Below are 17,588 nucleotides of genomic sequence, written 5' to 3' on the forward strand. Positions count from 1 at the left end.
TCCCCCCCCCAAATGCTTCCATTTATGGCTAGAAAAATGAACCTGTTTCTCCTTCATGATGAATTACTGTTCATGATGTAGGACCCAGGTTTCAAGTTAGCCATTTTTAGTCCCTTTGGTGACTAGACCTTTCATAGGTCTCTACCTTAACAAGGCCAAGGTAGGCATGTTCCCTGTTACACCTTCTTTTCCTGAGCCCAGTCCTACACACACACTTGAGTTCCTTGCCTGACTGACCTGAGGGCTGAGTGATATAGGTGGGCTGAGGAGTGACAGGCCTCCACAGTATCTGTCACGTGTTCCCTTGGGAGACATGGCCTGGGACAGGTCAAGCGGGAATGGGCTGAATGGAGGTACCAGGAGGCCTCCAGTATACCCCACCCCCTAAGATACGGAACAGGGAAGTGGGGGACAGAAGGTGCGGCTTCCTTCCTTCCAGAGCGTGAGTGTGACAATGCTGGCTGATGTTGGTAAGCCTGCTTCCTCAGCCTTGTCCCAGCCTCTCTCTCCACCTGTGTCTTCCCAGCTGGAGGGCAGTTTAGAGCAGGAGAAGAAACTGCGGGCTGACCTGGAGAGAGTGAAGAGGAAGCTGGAAGGAGACTTGAAAATGTCCCAGGAATCCATCATGGACCTAGAGAACGACAAGCAACAAACAGAGGAGAAACTCAAGAAGTAGGGTGACTCGTGCTCTACCCCCTCCATTTGAGCCCGAAAGCCAAGGGCGTCCCCCTTCAACGGCCTTTGCTTCACTCTGTGTTTTTTGTTTTGTTTTTGTTTTTTTTTTGTTTGTGTTGTTGTTGTTCTATCTGCTTGCAGAAAGGAGTTTGAAATGAGTCAGTTACAAACCAAAATCGATGATGAACAAGTCCTCAGCCTGCAGCTGCAAAAGAAGATCAAAGAACTGCAGGTGACGGACAGCATCAGGGCCCTCCCAGCCACACGGGTTGCCTGCAAATGCCCAGCCTGCTCTCCCCCACTTTCCTTTCCTTGTTGTATCAGAGCTGTTCTTTCTTTGTTTTCTTTTCTTTCTCCTCCCCACGTCAGCAGCATGCCACCACAGCGGGCCTTTGTCCGTAGTTCCTGAAATACATATTTTAAAATTTCTAAGTGGCATTTAAGTATACATTTCCTTTGAAAGAATCAGAATGTGATCTAGCAGGCCAATTGTTGCTGGTAAAGATGCACTGACCAGTGTCCCTAAGCCCCGGGCCCTCCCAGTCTTCTGAGGAGGAACTGCTGGTTTCCTGTAGTTATGGATCATTCAGGATCCCTTTGCTATGTGTTTATGGATATACTGAAGACTCAGAGAAAAGATATGGCATATATGCAAGAATTTATTCACATTTCTTCATATGTTGAGTGTAAGTCTCTTCATCCTAAACACAGAATGCAACTTATTCCTTTCAAATATCAGCATGTCCTGCAGGGCTTTCCATGGTGGACTTGCTGCAGCATTGCGTTGCTGCTCGGCATCAGGACAAGCCCTCATCACAACTGGTTGACCATTCCCCTAGTGATGAACAATTCGGCTGTTTCCAAACAACTGCCTTTGGCCTTTTGTCCCCCACTAAATCATAACCCATTCTCAACTTTGTACTGCCTACCTCCATTCCTTTAGCTCCTAGTCGCTCCGGAATTGATTGTTCTCTACCTAACAACCTTTCCTTACACTGACCCTTTCAGGCCCGTACAGAAGAACTGGAGGAGGAGATCGAGGCAGAACACACAGTCAGAGCCAAAATCGAGAAGCAGCGATCAGACCTAGCCCGGGAACTGGAGGAGATCAGTGAGAGGCTGGAGGAAGCCAGTGGGGCCACTGCAGCCCAGATCGAGATGAACAAGAAGAGAGAGGCTGAGTTCCAGAAGATGCGCAGGGACCTGGAGGAGGCAACCCTGCAGCATGAAGCCACAGCAGCCACCCTGAGGAAGAAGCACGCAGACAGCGTGGCTGAGCTTGGGGAGCAGATCGACAACCTGCAGAGGGTCAAGCAGAAGCTGGAGAAGGAGAAGAGCGAGCTGAAGATGGAGATCGATGACATGGCCAGCAACATTGAAGCAGTCTCCAAGTCCAAGGTATGACTAACCCTCCTGGTCTTGGCAGTCATATCTTCCCACCCTGTGAGCAAGTGGAATTTAATGTCCCAAACTCACTCTGTGTTCTAAACTGTTACCTTCTCCCCTCTCCCCTCTCGATCTTTCCAACTCCTCAAATTCATTCAAGCCACATGTCCTAAATACCTGAGATTACTGCAGCAAAATACCTTAGACTGGGTGATTTTATAAACAAAGAAAGCATTGCTTATGGTTTGGGAGCTACAAAGTCTGAGAACAAACGACCAGTAGACTCGGTGTCTGTCCAGGACTCACTCTCTGCTTCAAAGACGGTACCTTCTCTCCATGTCCTCCCATGTCACAAGGAGCAAGAGAGCAAGCTCTCAGCTCTTTATTTATTTTTGAGAAAGGGTCTATCTACGCAACCCTGGATAGCCTGGAACACTACGTAGACCAGGCTAGCCTCAAACTCACAGAGATCTGCCTGCCTGTGCCTTCAGAATGCTGGGATTAAAGGCGTGTGAGAACATACCCATCGTCTCACCTCTTTTATAGACTGTCACTCCCTATGAAGGTGGGGACCTAACTACCACCCACCTCCAGAGGCCCTTACCTATCAATATATAGAGATTTCATTTCAACTTATGGATTTGGAGAAAACACAAAAATGCAAAGCAAAATTGTTCCAACTTGGTTTAGTGATCTACCACCAAAGTCGTAGTTTCCCTCCTGACTCTTCCAATCCATCCGGTGTGTCCTAGAACCGAATTCACAGCTTAGTTAACACCTAGGCTTTGTGGCTACGGTTTCCTCTATGCCACCTTCTTTCTCAGCACACAGTATTTGTCACTGGGAGACACAGTCAATGTGAAATTAGCATTCAGGGTCATTGGTAGTTGCAGGCTCTTGAGACAGAGATAGCAGAGCCAGAGATCTTGAAGATAAAACTCCAGATAAGAGGCAGGAGAGATGGCTCAGGGCTAAGAGCATATCCTGCTCTTGCAGAGGACCCAAGTTCATTTCCCAGCACCCAAGTCTGGTAGCTATACAATAGCATATGAGCCTAGCTCCAGGAGATCTAGTAGCTCTGGCCTCCAGTGGCACCTACACATATGTGCACACATCCTGCACCAACACGCATACACATAAATAAAAATAAAATAAATAATCTTCCTACAGAGAAAGAGAGTACAAGTCAGACATGGTGGCGCTTACCCACAATCCCAACATTTGAAAGGCTGAGGCAAGGTCAAGAGTTCAAAATCAGACTGGTGTGGTAGTATACACTTTTAATCTGAGCACTTAGGAGACAGAGGCAGGTGGATCTCTGTGAGTTGGAGGCTAGTCTGGTCTACATTTTGAGTTCCAACCAGAGCTATATAGACCCTGTCTGAGGAAAAAAAAAAGGAGTTCAAAGTCATCCTCAGATACGTAGTGAGGCCAACCTGAGCTATATGAGACTTAGTCTCAACAAAAGGGGGGGGGATGAGAAGGAGAAAGGGAGGAAGGGAGGAAAGGAGAGAATAGAAAGGAATAATCACCTCTTAGTATCTGCAGTGGATGGGTTCCAGTGCTTCCATGGATACCAAAGCCATGGTGCAGGGCCTCAATAGGACGGCATGAGAACATGCACACATTCTCTCCTGTGTACACCTTCCCACTTAAATCTTTTTCAACTCACACTCCTCAGCTAATGTAAATATAAAATCTATGCAAGTCATTATGTTCTGTTATTCGGGCAATAATGACCAGAAGGAAAAGTCTAGGGTGTGATCACCTGTGACCCCACCACTTGGGAGACAGAGAAGGAGGACTGCCATAAGTTCAAGGTCGGCCACCTTCATAGCAAGTTCTAAACCAGTCAGGCCTACACAGGGAGATGCTGTCTCAGAAAACCCTAAAACTGAGGCAAACTAAAGCTAAAGTAATCTGGATGTGCTAAGCACTGGTCATTTGCTGTTAATATTTTCATTTCTTTGGGTTTTTTATTTACTTATATTAATTATTAAGGTGCCTGAGATGTGTGTAGGAACATACATATGTAGAGGTCATAGGATGACTTTTGGGAGTCAGTTCTTCCCTTCCACAGGGGGTTCTGGGAATGGAACACGTGCTACCAGACTTTCAGGGCAAGTGGTTTTATCCACTGAGCCATTGCCCTAGTCTAAGTTAAATTTATTTTTAATTGGTATAGTAAAAAATGTATAAACATTTTACCACCTCACAGTCACAGTGTAACCACCTAGGACTAGTGTTTGTGTGCTTTTTGTTTGTTTATTTGTTTGTTTTGTTTTGTTTTTCGAGACAAAGTTTTTCTGTATTGTTTTGGTGGCTGTCCTAGAACTTGCTCTGTAGACCAGGCTGATCCTGAACTCACAGAGATCCGCCTGCCTCTGCCTCCCGAGTGCTGGGATTAAAGGTGTGCACCACCAACACCCAACTTGTGTGTTTTTAAACTCAGTTAAAACTCCTCACACAAAACCTGTTCAGATAATGCCCTGAACTAGTGAAGGTGATTACATGTGTCCTTTCCTTTCTCCTTGCCTGCACTCTCTGATGTGTGTGTGTGTGTGTACAGTCTTCTGTGTCTCTGTCTCCATCTTGTGTGTTTCCCAGTTATTGAAAGGGCATTCTCTATCTTTAAAAAAACAAACAAAAAAAAAAAACAAGTTTTTCCTATACAGCCCAGAGTGGCCCTGAACTTGTGGCACTCTCCTGCCTCAGCTCCCAAGTGCAAGTGCTAGGATTTCAAGGCATGGGCCACCACACAGCTGTTTTAGTTGTTTGGATCTGCTGTGAGTTCGATCTAAGGATGCTAGTACATGGAATACTGAGGACTATGTGTATACAAAATTAGAGAGATGAAGCCTGTAATGAACATGCATTAAGTTGCTTGTTTCTTTTTTCTTGCTTAGAGATTTTGATGAGGCAGGAGTCTAGGCCCTCATACATGCAGGACAGCGTTCTGTCACTAGCCAGCACACTATTACAGATGTGAAAGTAAGCAAGAAAAGGCACAGATCACTGAAGCCTGGGACACAGGGTCTCCTTTCCTTTAAGGCCTCGCTAAGTCATTTCCCAGAAATGCTTATCCACAAATATATTCTGTCTCCCCTCCCTCCATACGTGGAACTTTCTAGGGCTCCTCACGCTCCCTGGGACTCATGCAAAGGGAGGTTTTGACACTTAAACCCAACCACCTTCACAGCAAAGCTCCCTCCCTGTGACTTCACACAAAATCCTCCTCAGAGAGCAATCATGGCCTCCTTGATTTAAGGGCTGCTTTTGTCTCAGGGTGTTCCAGGACATACTTGGAACTGCTTGGCTAGCTGGACTGGGAGAAGGACCGCTGACCCCAGTGGGCATGTGAGCCTCTCAAGGGGATCTTTAGGAGGTCGGGAAGTGTACCAGACAGGAGCAGGAGGTGAAGACAGGGAAGAAAAATGAGCCCCGTGGAATATCGTATGCTTTGTGCTCTCTCTCTCTCTCTCTCTCTCTCTCTCTCTCTCTCTCTCTCTCTCTCTCTCTCTCTCTCTCTCTCTCCCTCTCTCCCTCCCTCACACACACACTGGGCCTTGAACATGCTAGGCAAATGCTCTACCCTTGAGCTACCACCACAGGCTCCTTCACTGTCTATTTTTAGGGTCTGTTTCACATAGTATTGCTTTCTCTCTTCTGTTTTTAAAGATTTATTTTATTGGAGGAGAGCATATGTGTGCAGGTGCCCACTGAGCCCAGAAGAATCATTGGATCACCTGAAGCTGTACTTACAAGTGGTTGTGAGCTGCCTGACAGGGATACTGGGAATCAAACCTGGTTACTTCCTTAACTCATTTTCCATTTCTGTAGTAAAATACCTGAGGCTTGGTACATTATAAAGTAAAGAGTTTTATTTAGCCTATAGTTCTGAAAATGCATCAGCATTTACTTAGCTCAAGTAAGGACCTCACAGCACGTGACAGCACAGTGGTAGGAGTGTTTGTTAGAGGAACATAGATGCCAGTCGATTTTATATCAACTCATACTAACTAATCTAGTCTTAGGAGACCAGTACTAATCCCTTCAGATATACCTAAGTACCTCTCACTAGGCCCTGCCTCATAAAAAGTTTCACCACCCCTTGATACCACCACCTCAGAAGTCAAGCATCACCTCACAGCATCCTACTTCTGAAATGGCTTTATGTCACTCTGTGCTCAGTTTTAAAGTCCAGCGTTTGTATTTGCCTTATGTTTTTTTCTAAGTTATTGTGTCCTTTGAGTTTTCTATTTGTGAGTTATCATGCCTTGCAGACCCTTCCCCTGCTGAAGTTCTCCCTTGGGCATCATCCTGAAATAGGTCTGGAGCTCCTTGAGGATCATCTTGGATTGAACACCTCTGCTTCTGCTGCTTCCAGTCTAAGGGAAAGCACATGCTCACTTTATTCAATATTGTTATGAGGAGGGAAGACAGGCTGGGATACTGACTCCCTCATCTCAATAACCCCCAAACCATGCAGTGTTTAAAGAAACACTTAAGCATGAACATGGGGCTTGAGGATAGTAGCCATCTGGCAATAGACTTGCTTCTCTTCCACTGTGATCCCAGGGTTCTTGTGAGTGGCATCATATCAGAAACTGGTTTACTAATCATCAGATACAGACCTATCAAAGCTGACGCTCCACATTATTGTTCATTAAAGAGCAACCGTACACAAAAAATAAAGCAAATTCAAAATGATGATTCTTAAAACCAACCTTTATATGCTCCGTGTATTCATTTGGCCCAACGAGAAGCCAGACTATCAAAACGTCCAATTCCAGTGTTGTGCACCAGGAACCCACTTCCACATTCCCACTCGCCTTTTTGTTTTTCAGAGTAACATGGAAAGAATGTGCCGGTCCGTAGAAGACCAATTTAACGAAATCAAAGCCAAGGATGACCAACAGACCCAGTTAATCCACGATCTGAACATGCAGAAGGCAAGGCTGCAAACCCAGAATGGTGAGGATGGCAGGCCTCCAGGGCCCCGCGGGGAGGACATGGTGGTTGGTGGCACAGCAATGCTCAAGTGGAGTCACATCTGTTGGGCAGGGGAGCTGAGCCACCAAGTAGAAGAGAAGGAGTCTTTGGTCTCACAGTTAACCAAAAGCAAGCAGGCCCTCACCCAGCAGCTGGAGGAGCTGAAGAGGCAGCTGGAGGAAGAGACCAAGGTAAGGTGGACTCTGTGGGGAACAGCTGCCGGACAAAATCTGAGAAGCCAAGTGATATGACCCTTGGCTTGATTGAGGTTGATGGGAGGTAGGTTGTGACCCTCGGGTGAGGCTGATGGGAGGTGGGTTGTGACCCTCGGGTGAGGCTGATGGGAGGTGGGTTGAGACCCTCGGGTGAGGCTGATGGGAGGTGGGTTGTGACCCTCGGGTGAGGCTGATGGGAGGTGGGTTGAGACCCTCAGGTGAGGCTGACATGAAGTGGATTGTGACCCTCAGGTAAGGCTGGCAGGAGGTAGGTTGAAACCCTTGGGTGAAGTTGACTAGGGGTGGGTGGCTTAGAGGGAAGACCAGCTGTAGGCAGTACAGTATCAACGATGATTCATCCCTCTGCCGTGGAATGCCATAATGACCTATCCCTGAATGATAGAGGACCTTGGCATTGGATCTCTTTCCTCAGGACCCGAAAGCCCTAACAAGACACTCCATATCCTTTACACCTCCATCTCCCATAGGGTGGCCTGATGAACTTCCTCTCCAGTCAGGAGCACCCCTTCCCACTACCACACTAGTTAGACCATCTCATGCAGAAATTCACACCAGCTGCTTAGAGCACGGCCCTCTTTGTGGACCACCTCCTATAACATCTGTTCTTAAGTACCCCTTCTCCCAAAAGACTACATGACTTGGGGAAAACCTTTGGGTGTTTCAGCATAAACATCTCCAGCATCTAGATATAGTCTAACGCACATATAATACAGTCTACCCACTGATCTGTAAACTGATAGGAATGATTGTTCCCCCACTGTAGTCGTGGACAGTAAACAAACTTCAGTAGAGCAGTGCACACAGTAAGTGCTACTGATGCTAGTGTTTCAAGCATTAAATTAGAGGAATCTAGACATTCGAAGAACCCACATGAAAGGAATTTACTTTGATCTGGTTGTGATTGCTGTGATCTGGGTGAGATTTACAAGGCAATCTTTTGAAATTCTTTTTATCTTTCATGTCTGGCAAAGAACATTACCGTATTTATCTCTTGTCTTTCTGCTTCGATTCCAAGGGAAGGCTTTAGGTGGACTAGGGAACAAGAGAGAAGTGGTAAGAACCAGAGACTGAGAAAGCAGTGCAGGTCACTGGAGGCCAGAGGCCACCCTTTCTTGTCTCTCACTGCAGCTGTGAGACTCCATCCTTAGGCAAAGTTCAGCCTTTTCTTGTCTTTTCTAAAAGTGGTGAAAATGCAGAAATCTTTGTCCTGGTTCAATAGAACTTTTTTCTTTGGTGGTGGCAGCCAAGGATGTGTTGTAACTGTTAAAGCTAGAGGTAAACATTTGTCCTGACCAGAGAGTCATGAGGGAGGGAGGAGGCTCTGGGCATCTGTCCACACCAGTGGTCCCAGTGTGGGGATGCTGGTCTATGGAGACACCGAAGGATGCTGTAGTTGTTTGTGGTCACAGCATCCCATCATACTGCATGAAGTAGTAAGGAGATGATTTCCTTTTAATTCCTTTTTAATTCTTGGCATTATAGCCATGAGAAAGTCTCAATGCGGACAATAGCCCTTTAGCAGTTTCTATTATTTTATTAAGAAACAGAGGGCAAGCCTCAAACACATAGCTACAACATACAAACTGTCTAGATAAATGCTGAAGGTGTTGCTTTATGTCCATTGTATGTATTTCTAATGTTTCTTATGGCATTTTGGAAGGGGGTTGAGAGAGGATTTTACTATTTAGTTCAGGATGTCCTAGAATTCATCATGTGTCTTAGGCAGCTCTTGAATTCACCATCCTCCTGCTTCAGCTTCCTAAGTACTGGGATTATAGATATGTGCTACCATGCATGGTTGGCTAAATATTAATGCCCTTCTCTCTTATAGTACAATTATTTCTTTAAAAAAATAAATATATGCCAGGTGGTGGTGGGTGTATAACCTTAATCCCAGCGCTCAGGAGGCAGAAGCAGGGGAATCTCTGTGAGTTCAAAGGCAGCCTGATCTACATAGTGAGTTCCAGGATAGCCAGGGCTACACAAAGAAACCTTGTCTGGAAAAACAAACAAAAAAAGTAAATATATAATAATTATGGGGAGAATTTTGAAGAATTAAAAATTAGGTATGCTGATACTACAAAACTTGCAAAGCAACATGGAAATGATTCATATTTGGAGTAGTTATTTAAGTGAGCACACTTTTACTGGTGCTTATTAATTGGCTACCATTGTAATCCCCAGGCCAAGAACGCACTGGCCCACGCCCTGCAGTCCTCCCGCCATGACTGTGACCTGCTGCGGGAACAGTATGAGGAGGAGCAGGAAGGCAAGGCTGAGCTGCAGAGGGCGCTGTCCAAGGCCAACAGCGAGGTGGCCCAGTGGAGGACCAAATATGAGACGGATGCCATCCAGCGCACGGAGGAACTCGAGGAGGCCAAGTATAGCCCAAGTTCCCCATGGGAAAGAAAGCCCTAGAAAAAGTCTCAGATAGAGAGCAGCCCTGCCCCCACCTAGAAAGTGCCTCTTTCTCTCCTTTGCAGTTTCCTATGCTTTCAAAGTTTCCCCACTCTCCTAGGGACTGTCCTTCCACCTGGCTCAATTGCCACCAAGAATTTCAGGATTACTCTGGTGACATAGACACACAGCTTAGCAATGGGGATGTGTTCTGAGAAATTGTCATTAGGGATTTTATCATCACAAGAATCTTCAAAAGTGAGTCCACAAACCTAAATGGTGTGAAAGCCAATCCTCTGTATAGCCTCTTGATAAAGTCAAGAGACTCAGTATTCCTGGCATATGTGAACTTCTACCAGCCTAACAAAGAATAGCATTTTATAGTGAACTTCTCCTTAATAAGTAGAACAAAAAGTGTAGCATAGCAGATACGTACCCAGTGACACAGCCGTTAACTGTCACTATGAAGGTGTAAGCACCTGCACAATGTTGCCTGTGCCTTGCTTTCCAATATCCAGAAGCATAGTAGTTTTATCTATTCCAGCATCCTACAAACAAATAATATGTTGTACTGCAATGTTAGAATGGCTGTGTGTTGATAGGTGATGGGAGTTTCTCACTTCTGTCATGGTCTTGCAATAACACTGTTGGTTCTGTGGTCTATGGCACATCATTATGTAGCATGTGACTCCCCACTCACATGAAAGGTCTTGATCAGCCTCTTTCAGACTGTCCATTCTCCTTCAACATGATAGTTACTTGCTAAAATATCCCATTCTATGGAGACAAAACAATGTCTTGTTCTCCTAGGAAAAAGCTGGCCCAGAGGCTCCAGGAGGCAGAAGAAAACACTGAGGCAGCCAACTCCAAGTGTGCTTCCTTGGAGAAAACCAAGCAGAGGCTTCAAGGAGAAGTGGATGACCTGATGCTGGACTTGGAGAGAGCCAACACTGCCTGCGCCACCCTGGACAAGAAGCAGAGGAACTTCGACAAGGTCTTTCACCAATTGCTTCATGGACATGGTGGTATCAGTGATAACTTTACACTCATGAATTTGATGAGCTGAAGACTGAATATTTTTAATCCCCCAAATCCCAAGTATGACATTTCTAAACACCATGATGCTACAAAGGGAAGAAAATTCCACTCTGATTTCATGTGACAAGTGGTAGTTAAAACATGAATATGCTTAGCTGGGGAAATGGCTCAGTGGGGTAAAAATACTTGCCACCCAAGCATGAGAGCTTGAGTTCAAGTCCCCGAACTCACATAAAAGCTGAATACAAAGCATGAGCATCTATGGTCCCTGAACTCCTACTGGAAGATGGGAGACAGACAGGGCAATCCCCAGAAACCCACAGACCAGCTAGTCTGGCATACTCAACATCTTCCCTTGAGGTAGAAGGTAAAGACCAACATCTGAGGTTGTCCTCCAACCTTCACAAGCATATCACAACATGCTCACACCTACATTCACACACAAATTCTCTCACACACGTATTGTACATGCACAAACATCATGTACACACACATGTATGTATCATGTACTCATATACACCCCATACACCAAAGCATGCTAAAAGTACTGTACAAAGTGCCTTATGTCCATAGCAGAGCATAGGAAACATATTTGCATGGAGCTTGGGTCTCATTTCCAAGGTATCTCATGTCTACACAAACACTCCAAATTCTGAAATCTAAAAAAACTACCTGTCATCTCAGTGATCCTGTCTGTATTTTTAAGAACCCAGCAGGCCATGTGTAGAGACATCAGACTTTGGAGTTCCTGGTCTAGAGTAGAGCCTACCATCTTCCTTTGGTTCTCTCTCTCCCTCCCTCCCTCCCTCCCTCCCTCCCTCCCTCCCTCCCTCCCTCCCTCCTTCCCTCCCTCCCTCCTTCTCCTACTCTTGGCCTTTCTGTTTCTCATGTTTCCCATTCCCTCATTACAGGTCCTTGCAGAGTGGAAGCAAAAACTGGATGAAAGTCAAGCTGAGCTGGAAGCTGCCCAGAAAGAGTCCAGGTCTCTCAGTACTGAAATCTTCAAGATGAGGAATGCCTATGAGGAGGTGGTGGATCAGTTAGAGACACTGAAGCGAGAGAATAAAAACCTGCAAGGTGAGCTTCCTCAGGAGCACAGCTGGGTCATACTGCCCTTCTCCTACCAACTCTAGCCCCATTTAGCCACAGATTACTCCTCCCCATGACCCTACAACACCCTCATCCATCAAACCTCCCATTTACTAGTGTTCTGCAAGGTTCAAACCCTCTACATGAACGTTGATATGATGGCAGCTGGTTCTCAGATGGAGGATTAGAGATACCTAATGAGTTGCTAAGTGCATTGCTATTAGAAAACAAGAGACTTCTGGGATTCTAGGCTTCAGGTGTGACCTCACTTGTGCCTGTGGCTAAAGCTCTTGACAACTTCAGACTTCTATAATTAGACAGCATCCATGTTTCCCCAAGTCTCTGCTGGTAACCAAAATGGAGACTTAGTATTATAAATGCTAGGCCAGTAGCTCAGGCTTGTTACTAACTAACTCTTACAACTTAAATTAATCCACTTATATTAATCCACATTCTACTACTTGGCATTACCTCGAGTGCATATTGCTTCTCTTTGCATCTCTCCAGACTCCCCAGACTCCACCCTTCTTCTTCCCATTGTCCTCCTACTCTGGCTCTCCCACCCATTCTCTTCCTGCCCAGCTATTGGCAGGCCAGCTCTTTATTAACCAGTGAGAGTAATACATGTTTACAGTGTACAATGATTGTTCCACAGAACTCATTCTCTACACAGTTCAGGTGAAGCAACACTCTTGTGTCTTACCTACAGTTCATCAGAACAGCTTCCTGTATTCTCTCCTGTGTGAATGCCATGAGAGAACTGCCATCCACTAGCTTTGCCTGGTAAACGCCTATGCTGGGAGCTGGAGCCCACTGAAAGCCTAAACCATTCTGTCTTTTGTAGAAGAGATTTCTGACTTAACTGAACAGATTGCAGAAATGGGTAAAAACCTCCAGGAAGTGGAGAAGACAAAGAAACAAGTGGAACAGGAGAAGTCTGAGCTCCAGGCTGCATTAGAAGAAGTGGAGGCAAGTGTCTTGTCTGCAATCAGATGTGAAAATGGAAAGAAACAGTGCTCATCCACCCACATGGAGCCATGCTTGCCAGGGCCATGGAATCCTCACTGGAAAGAGCAGTCAGCCAGCCCTGGATCTGCAAACCCTGGGTTGAGCCACTTTATCCTCTGGTGTCATTTATCCTGTGTCCCCTTTTGAGAAAAAAAATAAGTGTATTCTTTATGTCCTCAATATCTTCCTCTCAGGAAGGAAACTGTTAATCACCAAGCATCCCCAGAGCCAGCTCAGAATCCCCCAGTGCCTGTTTCATATGGAGGCATGTAACATCCTTGGCTACTGGAAATCCTGCATCATCAAAATAGACCCAGAGTCTCCCGGTGTCATGACCAGTGGTGGTCCATACATGACAACCAGCCAAGCTGCTTCTAGAATTTGGCTCATGCAGAATAACAGGAGAGCAGCAGAGACTAGAACACTATTATAGTCACTATCATATACATTATATTATAGTTGCTGTTAAATACGCCGTTTATACATTATTTAACAGCCAAAAAGATGTTATACCCATCTCAAGATGTAAGATTGATAACAGCAGATATAAAGTTTTAATCTAACTTTCATTACTCTTGGGGTAGTTCAGGAGCCTGTCAAAGGTTCGAACCTCAGAGCACTGTTCACGTGTGTATAAAGTGTAATGGCCCACACCTGTAATCCCAGCATTCAGGAGGATCATGAGTTTCGGAACAGCCTAGGTTACATAGTAAGTTCCAGGCTAGCCTGGACTACATGACCCTTTCGGGGAGAAGGGGGAAGATACAGTGCTACTCACAAAATTCTCGTTGCTCTTAGGGTTCCTTGGAACACGAAGAAAGCAAGATCTTGCGTGTCCAGCTGGAGTTAAGCCAAGTAAAATCTGAGCTTGACCGCAAGGTCACAGAAAAGGATGAGGAAATAGAACAAATAAAAAGAAATAGCCAACGTGCTGTGGAGGCCATGCAGAGTGTGCTGGATGCGGAAATCCGCAGCCGCAACGACGCCCTAAGACTGAAGAAGAAGATGGAGGGTGATCTCAATGAGATGGAGATTCAGCTGAGTCATGCCAACCGTCAGCTAGCAGAGACCCAGAAACACTTGCGCACCGTCCAGGGCCAGCTTAAGGTGAGCTCCAGCCAGTTTGGTAGACCTGCCGTCCCAGAGCCCATGCTGAAGCTCTGCCCTCATTCCTGGTTTCCCTTGAAGGATTCCCAGCTGCACCTAGATGATGCCCTGAGAAGCAACGAGGACCTCAAGGAGCAGCTGGCCATCGTGGAGCGCAGGAATGGCCTTCTGCAGGAAGAGCTGGAGGAGATGAAGGTGGCCCTGGAGCAGACAGAGCGGACCCGCAGGCTGTCGGAGCAGGAGCTACTGGACTCCAGTGACCGTGTCCAGCTGCTGCACTCCCAGGTATACTGTCTCAACTCAGCTCCACCCTGGGCAGTAGGGCAGTGGCTCTGACTCCTCTCAACAGATAACTTCTCCTCTACCTCCCCCTACTCCATGATCCACCTGAGGTAATATAGCGCCCCAGGTGCCTTGGCAAGGAACTCCCCATTTCTCCCAGACTAGCAATCAAGACCAAGCCAGGAAAACCCTGGTTCTTAGCTGATAGAGATCTGAGATCTGTTTGACCAGAAATAAAGATGAACAATCTTGCAGGCTGTATGCAGCAGGATTGGAGCAAGGAAGTACAGACGATTCACAGAGAAAATACAGGGTAAAATCCCTTATCCAAAGTACACATGGCAGGTATTTACTTGGGGCCAAAAGTGTTTTCAATTTGGGATGATTTGCCAGTGTGGATATTTGCATATACATGAGAATACAAGCCTAAACCTGAAACTTAGCTAATGGGGAATGGTCTTCTGTCTACGTTTGTCTTATTGGTTGATGAAAGCATTGTTGGCCAATAGGGAAGCAAGATAGGTGAGACTAAGAGTCAAGGAGGATTCTGGGAAATGTAGTAAAGAGAAGTAACCATGTGATCCAGGCAGGAAGTGACATAGCAAGGCAGAATCAGTGTATAAGCTGGAACAAGCAGGAAATCGACACTATGTAGGCTCCAAGGGGGTAAGAGGCCCAAACCTATTCTCCAGTAAGATAAGGCCTCAAGGAAATACTTAGATTATTAAAATGGATTAATTTAGACAGAGCCAGTCAATAAGAAACCATAGCCAACAGCCAACAGCTTATAATTAATATAGTGTCTTGTGTGCTATTTGGGGGCTAAAGCAGTGGATCCAGGCGGGAATCCCGCAACACTCAGCTTATTTCTTCATATACACACCCTGAAGATGATTGTGACTATGGTCCATTGCATGAGGTTGGATGTAGAATTTTCCACTTACGCTATCATGTTGCTACTCAAAGTTTTGGATTTTGATCTTGTCTGGATTTCAGATGTTCAAATGAGAATGAATGTTCAACCTCATAATTCAAAGCTGAAATCTTAGGATATTGTGATTTTTCCCCCCAAAGAACCTATTTTTATTAATTTTACAATAATTTTAAAAATACTTGATCTAAAACACAAATCATAAGCAAGCACATAGAAGGAAAAAAATCAATCAAATGGTTAACGTGCTATTTTCTCTCATTCTTAGGTCTTTGTGAATTACACAAATATTACACTTTTGTGAAACTTTGACCAATCTTTTGCAGCTTCTAACTTTCATTTAACAATATGTCTAGAATGCATTTCTAACTCTTTAAATAGTTTTCAATGCCATGGATCTCAATACCAAAAAATAAAATAAAAAAATAAAGGCAGGCTATGAAAATTGAATATTATTACTGCAGTCAGTCCTCTATGGCTGGCTATTTTAGATTGTTACCAATAAAATTGTTACTTTTATAAAGACTAATTAATATTGTCATAACTAATTTTTTGAATTCATCTGTTGTCAATATATCTAGAAGAAAATAAATTCAGGGCCAAAACAACAAAGACACTTGTATATAACACATGCAAATTTCTACTTAACTAGACTGTCCCAATTTTTATTCCCATTTATTCCCATGTGAGGACTCTCCTACAAATTCCAAAAGACCATAGCTGTTAAATCTTCACCAACTTTATTGTTGGTCATTGGTTTATTATTATTATTATTATTACTATTTTTTATTAAGGATGAGATAAAACATTTCATCACTTGGGTATCCATCATATTTCTTATGTGTTTTAACTATTTATGCTTCTTTCCCCTTTTTCATAAATATATATATATATTATTTATGTAAGGACAGGAGTGTTTTTCATATATAGATACTGTTTTCTGGTTTGTCATTACCGTTCCAGTTTCAAATGCATGCATGGCATATTTTAATTAGCAGAAATACTTTTCATCTTACATAGATGTGTCTATCAATCATGTTCTTGTTCCAATGCCTTTTTACTGAAAAATCTATCCATCCTCAAATGTTTGAAATTCTCCCTTTATCATTTAGTCAATTTTCTGATGTACAGCTCTTGGCTCTGTTTCAGAACTTTCTGTTCAGTCAGGAATGATATTGTACCCAGCAGACCACTCATGTGGAAAATAAGAAGTGGAACATGACTGTGATTCACTTCCCTCCCCACCCACCGCCCTCCCTTCCCATTGTTTTAAGTGCCCATATGAAACCTTCACCCTCAGATCTAATTTTTCTTACAGAACACAAGCCTGATAAACACCAAGAAGAAACTAGAGGCTGACTTGGCTCAGTGCCAGGCAGAGGTGGAGAACTCCATCCAGGAGTCCAGAAATGCAGAAGAGAAGGCCAAGAAGGCCATCACTGATGTGCGTCGTTCTCTGCTGAGATGGTAGTGGGAGATGAGAAAGGGGGATTTCAGATCCAGGGTATGGCAAGGGCAGGGGGTTGGGGTGGTCCCATCTCCGCTGAGCACAGCCAGTCTGTGGTGGCTTCCTGGAGAGATGCCAGGAGAGAGGGTCATTGGAGAGGCATAGTGGGACGTGATGACGGGGAAGGGATGCTCAGGACGAGGCACAGGATCACAGCACTGTCTGTGTGCCCTGGGTGGTGCTGAGTGGGTAGCCCACAGATGTGTCCCCTAAACTGACCCAGGCCGCCATGATGGCAGAGGAGCTGAAGAAGGAGCAGGACACCAGCGCCCACCTGGAGCGGATGAAGAAGAACCTGGAGCAGACGGTGAAGGACCTGCAGCACCGTCTAGACGAGGCTGAGCAGCTGGCGCTGAAGGGCGGCAAGAAGCAGATCCAGAAACTGGAGGCCAGGGTGGGTGATTTGAGAAGGCACTGTCGTACCAAGTGGTCTTGCTTCAGCCATCTTGGGGCAGGACCACCCCCCCAACCAGAAATTTAGATTTAGGTGGTAGGCGAACACCACCTCCCCAGCCCATAACAGGTTCTCACTGTGCAGAACACACTATGTAGATCAGGCTGGCCTCTAACTCACAGAGACCTGCCTACCTCTGTCTCCCAAGTACTGGGATTAACAGTGTGTATCAACACAATGGGCAAAGATGACATCTTTTAATGTTCACTTCCTGTTACCCATGTAGATTCACAATTATACTCATATATAAAAGTGCTCTGTGATCATGAAATTCCACACTTGGGCATGGTTCTATCTCAGACCAAGCTTCCTTTTGATAAGCGGTGCTCCTTCTGTATAGTGTCCTAGTCCCTCTGTCTCCTACACTCAGGTTATTCTCTTGGCAGCTTTTCTAACCTCTATCTGCAGATGCAGTTTTAGGGTACATCCCACCCCAGCCCCAAAGGAGCTTGATTGGCGCTTCTTCCTCCAAATTAACATTCCAGA

General features: G+C 45.2%; 1 protein-coding gene across 5 annotated transcripts in view; it reads left to right on the top strand.

Annotated features, from left to right (window-relative positions):
• The window catches only part of Myh13 (myosin heavy chain 13), a 62,861-nt gene that overhangs the window by 40,861 nt on the left and 4,412 nt on the right, over positions 1–17,588 (top strand). For all 5 annotated transcript variants that reach the window (XM_040748898.1, XM_040748900.1, XM_005067604.4 and 2 more), the window contains 13 exons: positions 527–672; positions 817–907; positions 1,684–2,073; positions 6,909–7,035; positions 7,126–7,244; positions 9,474–9,670; positions 10,497–10,680; positions 11,636–11,801; positions 12,658–12,782; positions 13,620–13,928; positions 14,010–14,213; positions 16,460–16,585; positions 16,872–17,042. In XM_040748898.1, the coding sequence (XP_040604832.1) occupies positions 527–672; positions 817–907; positions 1,684–2,073; positions 6,909–7,035; positions 7,126–7,244; positions 9,474–9,670; positions 10,497–10,680; positions 11,636–11,801; positions 12,658–12,782; positions 13,620–13,928; positions 14,010–14,213; positions 16,460–16,585; positions 16,872–17,042 (2,355 nt within the window). The remainder of the gene's footprint in view (positions 1–526; positions 673–816; positions 908–1,683; positions 2,074–6,908; positions 7,036–7,125; positions 7,245–9,473; positions 9,671–10,496; positions 10,681–11,635; positions 11,802–12,657; positions 12,783–13,619; positions 13,929–14,009; positions 14,214–16,459; positions 16,586–16,871; positions 17,043–17,588) is intronic.

The sequence above is a fragment of the Mesocricetus auratus genome, unplaced genomic scaffold (genome assembly GCF_017639785.1).
Source record: "Mesocricetus auratus isolate SY011 unplaced genomic scaffold, BCM_Maur_2.0 Super-Scaffold_100007, whole genome shotgun sequence".
Classification (NCBI taxonomy): domain Eukaryota; kingdom Metazoa; phylum Chordata; class Mammalia; order Rodentia; family Cricetidae; genus Mesocricetus; species Mesocricetus auratus.